Here is a 14765-nt window from a genome sequence, read left to right as displayed (position 1 = left end):
GGAAAAGGGGAAGGGTGTGCCGAATAGAGTAGACTGTTTACATGTAGAGGGGAGATCATTTTAGCTTCAGTCTAAACGCTGTAAACGCAACCATCCCTGCCTACTCCTTTATGTAACTAACCAAGAATTCCAGTTGCTGGAATGTGTGTTTGTAGCTACATATACCTTGCGTGTGTGTGTGTGTGTGTGTTTTTTTGTGTGTGTGTGTGTGTGTGTGGTGGTGGGGGGGGGGGGTCCCTCCCTCCCATCACTTCTTTATCTTTACCTGGTCTGTCAAGTTCAACCAGGTATTCAGAAGGGTAAAATGCGCATAAAGAAAAAATGTTTTCGTGAAACAGATTTGCAGTTAAATCACAGATCGCAACAGTTGCCATTTAGTTATCAACCTCATAAATAATTTTCATAACAATGCATATTTAATAGTCTGGTTAATAATGAATGCTAGATCCCAGTGATTAAAGTCCTGTAATTATTTGTTGTTGTGGTGGTGGGTTTCTTTATGGTTGTCAATCCATTTTTATTTGTCAGACACTGTCACAGTTTAAATTGCATATTTACTAAAAAAGTATACTTTAATATAGGCATTAGGCAAGATGTATACAAGTTTATGTTACTTAAATTGTTTAAAAAAATAAAAGCATCTAACATTTTCTAAATATATTTCCTATTTTGGTAACACATTACAAAATGGTTACATTAGTTAACTATATTAGTTAACATGACCTAATAATGAACTCTACTTCCACACTTCCATTTATAAATCTTTATAATTCTCAGTATTTACTAATTCAATTAAAATCAAAGTTGTATTTGTTCATTAGTTAAAAGTTAGTTCAATATGTCATTTTCTAGAATTAAATAAATAAATAAAAACACTAGAACAAAGTTATGTTTTGCAGAGATGGAAACTCGAGTCTGCGACGTTGACTCTAGTCGCACTTAAAGGTAGGATAGGTAGGAATTGGTTAAAAAACTTTTTTTCCAAATTTGTTTAGACCTTCTTTATATATCAATACATAATTAAAAGGTAAGTACTCTGAAAAAGAAAGTATAAAAAATGAGTGTCTTTAGACCTCTGTTTTAAAGACGGCTCATTATTTCCATTCACTCCACCTTCTCCCTTCTGGGCTCTTTCCAAAGCCACGCCCCTAAAACACATGAACGCGCTACACCGACCGCTCAGCTGGAAGAAGCATTATTTACCTCAGACGAGCAGTGTGCATGTAGAGACATCATGTCAGAATCACATGTAATAAAAAAATTGAACTTTATCAGTATGAATATAAACAAATAAGATGTATTTTAGTACTCACTATCAAGCTAGAATACCGGTACTGGTAAAGTTTAAAATATATTTTTGTTTGATTTGGTAACGAGCTAGTTATATTTATAAGGCAAAGGTAACAGGTAGCATCATGTTTTTCCAATAACATCAGTTATACTGTAATGAAGATGAATTTCGTGTAAGATTCATAACATACAGTGTTTTGCATGTAAGAGTTTCCATGATAAAAGCATTGTTGATTAGTAGCAGCTAAAGCTAGCTTACTTCTGAAAAAAAGTTCCTGGATGCGGTGTACTAGCTTTTACACATGCATTTTGTTATCTAAAGTTACATTTTGCGAAATTCAACACAACAGCGATCAACTTGAGCTAAGCATATTGAGTATTTATCATCTCTACTAATGGCAAAGTGTATAACATTGTAACTTTATGCTAAGTAATGTTATGTTAGCTATATAAGGCAGCTTCATGTGCTCTTGATACATGCTTCATGAAAACATAAACCAAAAAAAATGTATAATCAAAATGAAAGATTACCTGTCCAGCAGAAATACAGCCAGCAATGAGTCGTTTTTCAGGTCCCTCAGTTCGCACCATCGTTGAAAAGCCACGCAGATATTTACTCGCGTTTGATTTCTTTGTTTATCCAAAGACTTTCTGTGCATTGCCTTTTCTCGTACTGTCTTCCTTTTTTACATTGTTTGCCTTCGCTGACTGTAAAACCCTGCACTGTGCACATTTTGAATGCTCTTTCCCTGCCATTATTTTGCCTAGGTTTCTTGCCTCTTGAACTGCACAAATCAAACGAGCACGCGCATGTGTGCAGATCCTGTAGCGAAAGCGGTGGTCGCCATGGTAGCGAAAGAGAGTGACGGTCGCCCAAGCCAATCATTTGTTTCGTCCCGAACGAAAATAATGAGCGGTGTTTATTGCAGATTAAAAAGTCTAGAGTCACTCGATTTTTATACTCTCCTTTTCAGAGTACTTACATTTTAATTATGTATTGACATATAAAGAAAGTTTAAACAAATTTGGACAAAAGTGTTTTAGATCAGTCCTACCTATCCCACCTTTAAGTCGCAAAAAAAAATTACTTGTGACTTAACTTGGATTCGCAAACAACTGACCATAGACTCAACTTGAGACTTGACTTGTGGAAAAAATACAAGTGTTCTGGCATGGCATTCCCAATTACATTCTCTATTTACTACCCCACATGACCGCACGAAGCGCCACCTTTTCAAGTGAAATGGAATGGACTTGAGACTTGACTTGAGACTCAAGTCAATTAACATTACCCGTGCTGTAACGCGTGCAGTGAGTCATAGGGTATCATCTGAGTGTGCAGAGGGGCCAAAATTTAAGTTATCTGGGTTATCTGTTCTTTGCCCCATTACTGGTAGTGAATTAGTAGCTGCACAGTGAAATGATCCTGTTCTACAAGCTCTATTTGCTGTTGTAGTGCTCACTGAGGAGGTGGAGAGTGTGGCAACTGGCTACTTTGTTCAGGAGGAGCTGCTGTTGAGGAAGTGGAGTCATCAGAAGGAGGATTCAGGTGGTGAGGCAATAATTCAGGTAGTGGTGCCTTGTCAGTTTAAGGAACTTGTGTTAGGTGCTGCCCATGGGGATGTGGTAGGCCATATGGGAGTAAAAAAAACCTATCACCGGGTTTTGCGGCAATTTTATTGGCCTCGTCTTAAGAGAGATGGGAAAGCCCAGTTTTAAAACCTGTGCCATTGTGTCCGAAACCAGTCATAAATCAACCTTTTAAACACATAATGATTGACTGTGTTGGGCCGTTACTGCCGCCTAAATCGGGTAACTCCTATTTGCTTACAGTCATGTGTCAGACAACTCTTTATCCAGCGGCCTATCCCCTGCGTAAAATCACTACTAAAGCATTGACACACTTTATATCTATTTTTGGTATACCTAAGATTGTTCAGAGCGATCGGGGGACCAATTTTATGTCTGGAATGTTTGCAGAGATTTTGAAACAGCTTGGTGTGAAACACAACCAGTCAAGCACGTATCACCCTCAGAGTGAAGGCACATTAGCGTAGTCATTGTTGCGCGCTTACTGTGTTGAATTGAACAGAGATTGGGAAGAGGGGCTTCCGTGGTTAATGCTTGCTGCCTGGGAGGTGACACGAGAGTTTGGGGTTTAGCCCTAATGAATTAGTGTTTGGCCACACTGTTCGGGGACCACTTACAGTTTTGCAGGGCGAATTAAAGGGTAAGGAACCGCCTAAAAAATTGTCCTATGTTAGTGGGTTTCGTAGGTGTCTGTTCCTTGCGGGACATAAAGCACGAAAACGTCTTGGGAAGGTGCAAGTAAAAATGAAAAGATTGTTTGATCGCCGTACGGAGGATCGTGTTTTCAGTCCGGGCGATCAAGTATTGGTGTTGTTGCCTCACCCAGGATCTCCGTTTTGTGCAAGGTTTTCTGGACCATATACTGTTGTAAGGAGGGTTTCAGAACAGGATTATATTATTGCTAATCCTGATCGAAAGAAAACTAACCAGCTGTGTCATGCTAATTTGCTTAAACCATATTTCTCACGCAGTTCTGATGTAAGCATAAGTCTTGTCTCTGTTGCTGCCACAGTACTTGAGGAGCCTCATCCTACTGAGGAAGGTGAAGATGTGAAGGCACTTGGTAACGGTGAGTTGTTACCACGTCTAAGGAATTCTGAAACACATGGGAAATTTGAGAGCATGTTAGGCCATTTGTGTGATAAGCGTAGATCAGAGGTTATTTGTTTAGTGGGGGAATTTCCCAGTTTGTTTGGAGACGTGGCATCGCGCACGCATCTGATATGATTTTTATCGAGCCCCAATGGAGAAACGAAAAGTGTTAGATTCTGAGGTCCAGTATATGCTGGAGAATGGCATAGCCCGACATTCTTTTTCTAGCTGGGCATCACCCTGCTTGTTAGTGAAAAAATCAGATGGTACACATAGATTCTGTACTGACTATCGGAAGTTGAATAAGATAACCAAGCCTGATGCTTTTCCTCTTCCCCGTATGGAGGACTGCGTTGACCAAGTTGGCGCATCTAAGTTCGTGAGTAAGCTGGACCTCATAAAAGGGTACTAGCAAGTGCCGTTAACAACACGTGCCCAAGAGGTAACTTCTTTTATTGCACCCTCAGGATTATACTCGTATTTAGTGATGAGTTTTGGGTTGCGAAATGCACCAGCGACCTTCCAGAGATTAATGAATCAGGTGATTCTGGGGATGGAGGGTTATGCTGTTTATTTGGATGATGTCATTATTGTAAGTGACACTTGGGAGCAGCATCTTCAGCGTTTACGGACACTTTGATCGTCTTGTTGAAGCGCGTCTTACAGTCAATTTGTCAAAATGCGAATTTGCACAGGCCACCGTGAAGTACTTGAGGACAAGGCCAGGTACGTCCGCTCCAAGCAAAAATTTCTGCTGTTGAAGGTTTTCCTTCTCCGTCATCTAAAAAGGAGTTGATGCGGTTTTTAGGGCTCGTTGGCTACTATCGAAGCTTTTGTCCTAATTTTTCCACTGTTGTCTCTCCATTGACCGATCTTTTGAAGGGTTCAACGAAATTTGAATGGACCTCTAATTGTCAGAGGGCTTTTAACAATGTGAAACTCTTACTGACTATGGCCCCAGTCCTGGCAGCACCCAAATTTGATCGACCTTTGTTACAATCGGATCAGGACAGTATGTTTCTTTTCGCAAAAGTTTAATGTACATCAGAGGAATTATTCCGTGATCGAAAAAGAGGCTTTGGCTATGATCTGGGCGCTCCAATATTTTGATGTGTATGTTGGGGGAGGCACAGAGGTGTTGGTGTACTCGGATCATTACCCGTTGACATTTTTACATTCATTCCAAAGTCCAAATCAACGGTTGATGCGATGGGTTTTATTTGTACAACCATATAACTTGAAGCATATCAGAGGGGTTGATAACATTATGGCTGACGCATTGTCTCGAACTTTTGATGTGGCAATTTAATTGTTGAATACTATGTTGTCGACTATTCCTTTGCTCTCTACTCTGTTTCTTTTGATTGCCTTAAAATCAATGTTTTATTAGGATTTGACGCGCCTGGTTTCCTTCTTTGTTGCAGCCTGAGAGCCGGCTGTAAGACTTGGGACTTGACTTGGGACTTGACTTGGGACTTGACTTGGGACTTGACTTGACTTGAGTTGACTTTATTACATTCAATGTCATGCCCCCAACTTTGTGGTAACAGTTTGGGGATGGCCCTTCCTGTTCCAATAGGACTGCACACCAGTGCACAAAGCAAGGGCCATAAAGACAGGGATGAGCGAGTTTGGTATGGCTTGACTGGCCTGCACAGAGTCCTGACCTCAGCTTGATAGAACACATTTGGGGTGAATTAGAGCAGAGACTGCGAGCAGGCCTTCTCGTCCAACATCAGTGCCTGACCTCACAAATGTGCTTCTAGAAGAATGGTCAAAATTCTCATAAACACACTCCTAAACCTTATGGAAGTCCTTCACAGAAGAGTTGAATCTGTTATAGCTGCAAAGGGTTAAAAAAAGTTAATGTGCATATAAAGGCAGGCGTCCTAAAACTTTTGGCAATATAGTGTACATTTATCAACAGAAACAAATTACTGTTATACAACGCAAGACGGTTAGTCTTATTTTCACTTGTTAATCGTTCTTAATTATTTTTTTATTTATTTTATTTGCACTGCACCCTCAGATTTTGTTTAATTTTCTATAACTTGTTTTCCTGAAAATACTGAGGGGAAAAACTATCAGTGCAGTAAGACATTACACATTAAATATATGTGAATTATTTCATACAGTGTTGCTTCTCAAGTAATTTTATCTTGATTTTAAATATTATATAGATATTTTAACCAGGCAAATTGTCTTTTCGTATATAGACATATCGATAGATGCATTCTTTACTGATGTCCATATATCTACATTGGCAGACATTCTGAAGTGATTTTACTGAGACTTCAATGTGAACATTTATAATTGTGTAATTGTTTGGCTAATTTTATTTATTCTAAAACAATTTGTTTTAATTTTTTGCAGAATTTTCCTCTAAAATCAGCACAGAAAATATATCTTCTTTTGTTTGGACCTACATGAACTCCATGGGATCCCTAATGGGAATGGTTTGGGGCTCTTTTAGCATTTGATACATAGTCATAGTTGCACCTAACGCTAGTTTAACAGACGTGAATGTCACCCTTTATTTGTTTTTGTTCATCAAGATGGACATGTTCACTCACTGCTCTTAATTGAATTGCTTGTGTAAGTTTAGTAAGGATTAATTTTTAATTTAAGAAGTGAAATATGCAATTATTTTACATTTGATTACTTTATTCATAACAAACAAAACATAACATGAATAATATGACAACAGAATGTTTTTTTTTTTTTTTTTTTACTAAAAATTCACTTGGCCAGCATGTTCCTGCCCTGCTTTTTGCCCATTCCCTCCTCTTATTGCTATAATAACTACATGCCAGTGCAAACATCCTTATAGAAATCACATTATCAATCATGTTATCATTCACTAACCTTTCACTTCTCAACAGGTTGGGATGACCAAAATCTTTTCATGATACAATAATTTAATATTTTTTAAGTGTAATTTTATAATTATAATACAGATTTTTAATTGTATCTTTTTTTTTTAAATAAGCAAAAAATGGCAATTACAAACAATATGAAAAAATAGTGCTTTATTTTTCAGTTACATTAGGTCTATTTAACAGTAGCAAGTCAAGAAAGAAATTAAATAATCAAATATAAAACTGCTTACTTAGTCTTCACTCTATAATTTAACAATACCCTGATTATTAATAAATATATTTTAGTTATTTAGCCAAGCTTGTGGTGGTTTTCTATTTTTCATTGGTGTTTGATTAACATTAATCATATTTTTGACCATTCAAACCCAAACAATAATCCACGAAAGAACTGAATGGCGATTGCATGTTGTCTGAAAGGCGTGTGCGCCCGCGCACTTCAGGTCAGAGTCCGGCAGCGCAAGCTCGTCCCATGCCACGCTTTTTCTTCTTATGCACGCATATTTCTGTTGCTTTCTTTATCATGCGCTGCGCGTATATATTTAACTCGTATATAATATAACTTTATATATTTAACAATGTTTAGTGAACGGTGGAAGCAGAGCTGAGAATGTAAGAGAATGTATGGCGGAATAGCATTTCTGGGAGTACTTCGACTCGGCGCAGTAAAAAGTCCCGGCTGAAACATCCTCCCTCACATCTCCCCCTCACTCTCTCATTTCTGTCAATGGGGGGGAGGGGAGATGTGAGGGAGGACTTTTTACTGCGCCGAGTCAAAGTACTCTCAGAAGTGCTATTCCTCCATACATTATAGTTCTCCTTTTTAATCCGCTTAGAAAAGCGCCACGTTTTATTTTGTGTCATCATACTTGATCGTTCAACTATTCTTGTAACTGTATTTAAATAGGGAAAACGTGGAGGTGTTTGGTCACTTCTAACTTGATCTCTGATTGGTACCATAGTGAATGAACTGGGCTTAGTGGGCTAAGCTAAATGCTATCTGATCGTCACCGCGCGTCAGAGAGATTAAGTGCACACACTCAGACGAGAGAGGTATGTATCAACTCGTTTTAGTTAAGGGAATAACAGTTTAATATGAAAAAGCGGTGAAGTATCCCTTTAATGTTCTTTAATTGGTCTTAAAAAGGACCAAAGTTACCTTTATAAAAGCTGCAGAAACCTGTGTTGGTAACAAACTGAAATCAAATGAGTTGAAGTACTGAAATAAAAATCTAAATAGAAATATCTAAGATAAAACTAATAAAAATGCCACAACTTTACTCAGAACTAACAGAGCATTTACTAACATTTGACAACCAGAAAGTTTCCAAATCCTTTGTTTTCATTCTGGACTGTGTACTTTGTTTTGTCTTTTTATAAAGAACGGTGCTTGCACTTTCTTTCTGTAAACTAAATGCAACTTGCTTTGATGTTTTTATATTGAATATAATAGAAAAAATGTTTTTTGTTCTCTCTCCCCCAGTGTGCGGTTTCGTGGTCCACAAACGCTGCCATGAATTTGTTGCTTTTTCTTGCCCAGGGGCCGACAAGGGCCCTGCATCAGATGTAAGTGAAGCCTTACAAACAGCTCCCTCACCCACCTCCCTTTCATCCGTCAGCTTCTCTTGCAACATCTTTTCTGATAGTGAACTGCACTTCCTTTTCATTTGAAAGAAACTACTTCCGGTGACTAAGCAGTACACACACACACACACACACACACACACACACACACACACTTATTCATGTAAACACACTGCTTGGTGAGCAGTTTAAATATTTATTCAGTGGTAACTGATTACGTACTGTTTAATGAAGCCTAACACTAATCATGTTCCTCATGTTTTTGCTTGCACTATAGCCTATAATCACGTGCACACAGGCAGACACATCAGTTTTCTCTTCTCTTCTCTAATCTCTATTTATAACCGCGCTTCCTCCCTATGTGTAAAAGCAGGCGCACATATGTGTGCACTTCCTGTGTTGTGCTTTGTTTATGCATTGCAGCCAATTATATTTGTTTTCCTTTGAATGATACTGTACATGAAAAGTGATGTTTGTTGTATCTCCATTGTGTGATGCAGCTGTGTAGAAAAGCTATGATTCTTGACCTTTACACCACTGACTCCTGTACAAAAGCTTGCGTATACCAGAGGACGTGTTAAATAATTAGACCCTTAACTTGCTTTTGTGTGGTTTAACTTGCTCTTGCTGGCATCATCTTAATGAAGGAAAGGCAGCCATCAAAATTCTGCTTCATTATAGCTGCACTTTATTTTTATAGTATAATTTGCAGCATTTTATTTCTTGGGTTTCTATATTGGCGCCCTCTAGCTGTAGGAATTTAGCATATTGTTTCATATGGTGCCTCAATATCCACTGAATTTTAGATTCTTCCTTGTATATCTTGCTGCAATTGACCCTTTGCTAAGCTCTGTCCTTAATTCAACTTGATGTACTAAAATGACTCAAAAGTAAACCTGAAAATAAATAAAAAACAATTTAGACATACTTAAAACACATAACCATGACAAAACACCTAGCAAAATTCTAAATGTCAATAAAAACTACATAGTATCTCAATGTTGTTAATATAAATTGTATAAATAAAATGAATAAATCGTAAATCAAAATGTAATATAAATTACATTTGTTAACTTAAGCAACGTTGGAGCAGATGTAGCTGTTCCTTCTGATGTTCTACATATTCAATTGGGAATAATGGCTGAAACATAGTTTAATCCATACGACAGACAGCAATAGTTGCTATGGCCAAATTGGTCAGTAGCATACACACACACAGCATACAAATATTTCTTAAACATATACATGCATGTGTATTTGTGTGTGTGTATATATATATATATTTATATTTTGATATAATTATAATTATAATAATTTGATTGAATTAAATATAACAAATATAATCTATATATATATATATATATATCTATATATATATAATATTCCACAGCTTCAGTATATAAATTATATTTTCCCGTTAAAACGGGCTTTGTAACTTTGGTTTGCCTCTGATTTATTGTAACCTATAAAGGAGGTTAACCTAGTAACCTAGATCTGAGTTATTGTAACCTGTAAGTTTAGTAATATTACTTTCCTGTTGAGGTAGTTTCTTTCTTTGATAAGAAATCATTGTGTTTTTGTGCCACAGGATCCTCGCAGTAAGCACAAATTCAAGGTACACACGTACTCCAGCCCCACATTCTGTGACCACTGTGGATCTCTACTGTACGGGCTCATACACCAGGGGATGAAATGTGACAGTGAGTTTAAACCTGCACACACACACACACACACACACACACACACACACACACACACACACACACACACACACACACACACACACACACACACACACACACACACACACACACACACACACACACACACACACACACACACACACACACACACACACACACACACACACACACACACACACACACACACACACACAAACACTGAACCAATGAATCCCTCCATACAGTGACCTCTGCTGTTTATGATGATGCATTACATGATATACTGTGTGATCTACTGTTGAAAGAGATAAACTGTTATTTGGAAAGGATTCATTAAAATGCATATGTAAAAAAAATTTGTTTTTGAATCTTTTAAATATGTAAATTATTTTGGTGTGTGGTACAAATGTAAATACAGCTGTTTATCAAGTGTTCTGTATATGTTTTTGCTTGTGTGTGTGTGTGTGTGTGTGTGTGTGTGTGTGTGTGTGTGTGTGTGTGTGTGTGTGTGTGTGTGTGTGTGTGTGTGTGTGTGTGTGTGTGTGTGTGTGTGTGTGTGTGTGTGTGTGTGTGTGTGTGTAACTGTGGGTGTTTTTGTGTGTGCATGTGTAAGTCTTGGTGTCTGCGGTGTTTGTGTGGGCATTTCTTAGTAAGTCGTGAAAAACCAAACGCTACATGTGTAATGCTGTCAATCTAATTATATGTGGTTTTCTTTAGCTTGTATGATGAATATTCATAAACGATGCGTGGAAAATGTCCCCAGCCTGTGTGGAACAGACCACACCGAGAGGAGAGGACGCCTGTATATCACTGCTAGTATCACAAATTATGTACTCAACGTGACCAGTGAGTAAACACACACACACACACACACACACACACACACACACACACACACACACACATAAAAAATAAATATATATATATATATATATATATATATATATATATATATATATATATATATATATATATATATATATATATATATATATATATATATATATATATATATATATAATGATCTTTATCATTATTATGTTACATAAATAAACTAATTTAGCAAATTAGACCGCACCCCCCACAAAACTCAGAACTAGGAACTATCTGAAATACCCTAGTAACCACAAAGCACACATAGTAAGCCGAACACAACAGATCAGCAATCGCATGGCAATGTCCTAACACCCAAATCAGCCTCAAAGCAATGTCTTGGTTTGCTGGTCTCTTTTATCAATTAAATAGAGATTTGGTGAGCATAAGAGACTTCTTTCAAAAAAAATTAAAATCTTATTAACTCTTATAAAAAAAATTATCAGTTTTTTTTTTTTTAAAGGAAAAAAACAACTTTTCAACTGGTCAGGCTAATCTAGCTGAACTCAAGTTTAAACCCAGTTTAAAATCACTTTGACCAGAAAAAATATCACGTTTGGTTATCTGATATTTCTTTATACTTTTTAAATCAGACACTACAATGTAGTTTTTTAGGTTGCACTACCAGTGTTTGAATATTTGGTCCTGGCATGATAGATCAAGATTTTACTGTTTTCGAGTTAACCCTTTACTACAAGGTCCCATTAGCTAATGCGTTAATTGACAATGAGCAATACATTTGTTTCAGTATTAATTCATCTTTGTTAAGATTAGTTCATAAAAAAACATAATGTTAATTGTTAGTTCATGTCAGCTCAGTTCCATTTAAATAATATACAACGTTTGATTTTAATGTATTAGTAAATGTTAAAATTAACATGAGCTAAGATTAATAAATGCTTTAGAATTATTTTCCATTATTAGTTCATGTTAACTAATGTAATAAACAAGCGTTATTGAATCGTGTTACCAGTTTAGATGAGAGATACAGCTAAAAAAATACACTGTATTTTTATGTCATTTGTGCTTATTTTTATTGGGCAGGTGCTTCTCCAAACAAATGCTCTGATAAAAATGTACTCCTCTTTATAGACTGGATAGTATAGCAAACAGACTGGAGTTACTGAGGAAGGGAAAGGGACTTTGGGAAGGGACTTTGTTCAGAAATTAGAAAACCCACAGCTGTGCTGGTTTTAAATATGGAATATTATAAGCAAATATGGTGAGTGCTGTTGGGGCTCATATGAGCAGGGCAGAAAGCAAACTACTTTACTAGCTTACATTTTCAAGCAAGCATGCAAATCAGTAGAACAAAAGAAGAGAACAGAATGGAAATTTAGCAATAATGGTCAAATGTTTATGTTTTTAGCTTATGTTTTTTGATTACAGTTCTTGCTACAAAAAAATGTAAATGGAGAAATTATTTTCATATAAAATATTCCAAATACTTGATTTAAAAAAACACAACTCGGCAGCAAAGTGTTGTAAATGAGTCTGTGTGTTTTTCTCAGGTCTTTTTGCCTTGGGCAGAAACCGCATCCTCTGGAAAACATGTGATCAATCCACCAACGATCGCCCCACATCCCATTCACAGCAGCTCACCCACCCATAAGCTATATACAGCTACATTTAGAGGGCTGGGTATATAGATAGCTGAAGTTTCACAAACTGTTATGCCTATTATTTATAGCATTCGTACATCTTTAGTGTGAAAAGCTGTGCTGCAGATGACATTATAACACCCTGCTCGGACAAAGTAAAAGTCGCTGTTTGGATTTAAGGAGACAAATGCTTAAGAGTCTATGATTGGATCATTATTGCAGTGATTATTATGTTTCTAGCATGCTACATATTTGGCAAAAGGTTTTTCTAATCCTAATTGATGGAATGTTAGTGTAGCTTTTAATTTCTTAAACAACCATGTAAGAAGACACAGGGCCGTTTTTAGGCATAGACGAACTAGGCGGGCGCCTAGGGTGCCATCAGACGACGGGGCGCCAGTGAGCGCATATCTGACTGGCATTGCATTTTTGCAGGGGCGTTTGTAAAGATGAAATATGATTGCTGCCCCCACTGGTTCCCCCTACTGGGCTAGAGTACTGTCAATCAGACGATTCCTATATTAGATCAGAGTACTGTCAATTACTGTCTGACTGTTGCATGTGACGTTTGCATTTGGAGCACTCAACACCATTAGATCAAAGAGCTCGGTCATTGCTTTTTCAAGGTAACATTTTTTTTTACCACACAATAAAGCTCAATTCAAAGGCCAATTAAAAAAAATAATAAATAATAATACAAATACTTATAATAAAAAGTGCACAAATTTGTATTTTTTGGCATTTGTGGCGCTGTGAAATCACGCTGTGAAATGGGCAGATAGGAATATTTGGAAACATTTATAAACTTATATATATTTGTTAATAAGGATTAAAATTAATACCTGTAATCCCATGCTGGGGGTGGGGGGTTACTAATAAGGATTTCGCCTAGGGCGTCAAAATGGCTAGAAATGGCCCCGAAGACACATCATGGCCATATTCCAGGATGACAATGTCAAGATTTTACATAGTGCTGTACTCTCGCATTGTCAATACAAGATCTTGACCAAAAAGTTGCACTTAATAACATTACAACATTTATTTCCATCAAGAGGTGCATTCATTGGTTTTCACATTATTATTATTATTATTTTTTTATAGTCAAGGAGGCTCGTAACTTGGTGCCAATGGATCCAAACGGTCTGTCAGATCCATACGTGAAGCTTAAATTAATTCCAGACCCAAAGAGCGAGAGCAAGCAGAAGACCAAAACCATCAAGTGCTCCCTCAATCCTACCTGGGATGAACACTTCAGCTTGTGAGTGAAAAAAAATCAACCAATCTGCAATCAAGTGCATGCATTTGTGTGGATGTTTTACATGTGTGCAATGTCTGTTTCCATCTGAATGCTACCATAGTAACCTCAAAGATACAGATAAAGACAGGCGTTTGTCAGTGGAGGTGTGGGATTGGGATCTGACCAGCAGAAATGACTTCATGGGATCCATGTCTTTTGGCATCTCTGAGCTGCAGAAACAAGGTGTCGATGGATGGTAAGCACTACCATGATGTGATAGATCCGACCTCGGTGCTCGAGGTTTGAGACCATCGTCTTGACCATCTGTTTGGATTGCAGGTTTAAGTGTCTGGGCCAAGAGGAAGGGGAATATTTCAATGTTCCAGTTCCGCCAGATGGAGAGGAGGGCAATGAAGAACTGAGGCAGAAATTTGAGGTGGAATCCACCTTCCCATTTTGTAAACACATTTTTTATCTAGCTTTCCTCCCTTTTTTGACAATATTCAGAAATGTTGTTTTCTTTTCTTTTTTACTCTAGAGAGCCAAGATTGGCCCTGGCACTAAGAATATAGATGGCTCTTCAAAGAATGACATCTCCAAATATGATGCCAATGGCAACCAAGACCGCATGAAGCTCACAGACTTCAACTTCATCATGGTGCTGGGCAAAGGCAGCTTTGGCAAGGTAGAAACACATTGTTTTATATATTATTTTATACTTTTGTTTTTAAGAAATTAATACTTTTAGCAAGGACTCATTGAATTAATAAAAAAAATAGTTTTCTCTTTTTCCTCTACAAAGAGTAAATTAAATAACATAATTTACTTACTGTAGGGTTAGGGTTTGGTCTAGTGTTATTTACATGTAATTATGCATAATTCACTGTTATTACTACAGTGAGTATAACGTGTAAGAAGGACACTGTAAAATAAAAAATAC

The 14765-nt window shown here is 37.2% G+C and overlaps 1 protein-coding gene across 2 annotated transcripts in view; it reads left to right on the top strand.

Moving 5' to 3' along the window:
• prkcba (protein kinase C, beta a) overlaps positions 1 to 14765 on the top strand; it is a 44146-nt gene that overhangs the window by 12796 nt on the left and 16585 nt on the right. For both annotated transcript variants that reach the window (XM_067442120.1, XM_067442119.1), the window contains exons 3-9: positions 8332 to 8414; positions 10021 to 10132; positions 10832 to 10960; positions 13690 to 13846; positions 13947 to 14081; positions 14165 to 14261; positions 14364 to 14510. In XM_067442120.1, coding sequence (XP_067298221.1) covers positions 8332 to 8414; positions 10021 to 10132; positions 10832 to 10960; positions 13690 to 13846; positions 13947 to 14081; positions 14165 to 14261; positions 14364 to 14510 — 860 coding nt within the window. The remainder of the gene's footprint in view (positions 1 to 8331; positions 8415 to 10020; positions 10133 to 10831; positions 10961 to 13689; positions 13847 to 13946; positions 14082 to 14164; positions 14262 to 14363; positions 14511 to 14765) is intronic.

The sequence above is a fragment of the Pseudorasbora parva genome, chromosome 4 (assembly GCF_024679245.1).
Source record: "Pseudorasbora parva isolate DD20220531a chromosome 4, ASM2467924v1, whole genome shotgun sequence".
Lineage (NCBI taxonomy): Eukaryota > Metazoa > Chordata > Actinopteri > Cypriniformes > Gobionidae > Pseudorasbora > Pseudorasbora parva.
The sequence above is the reverse complement of the archived record's forward strand: the minus strand, read 5'-3'. Positions and strand labels throughout refer to the sequence as shown.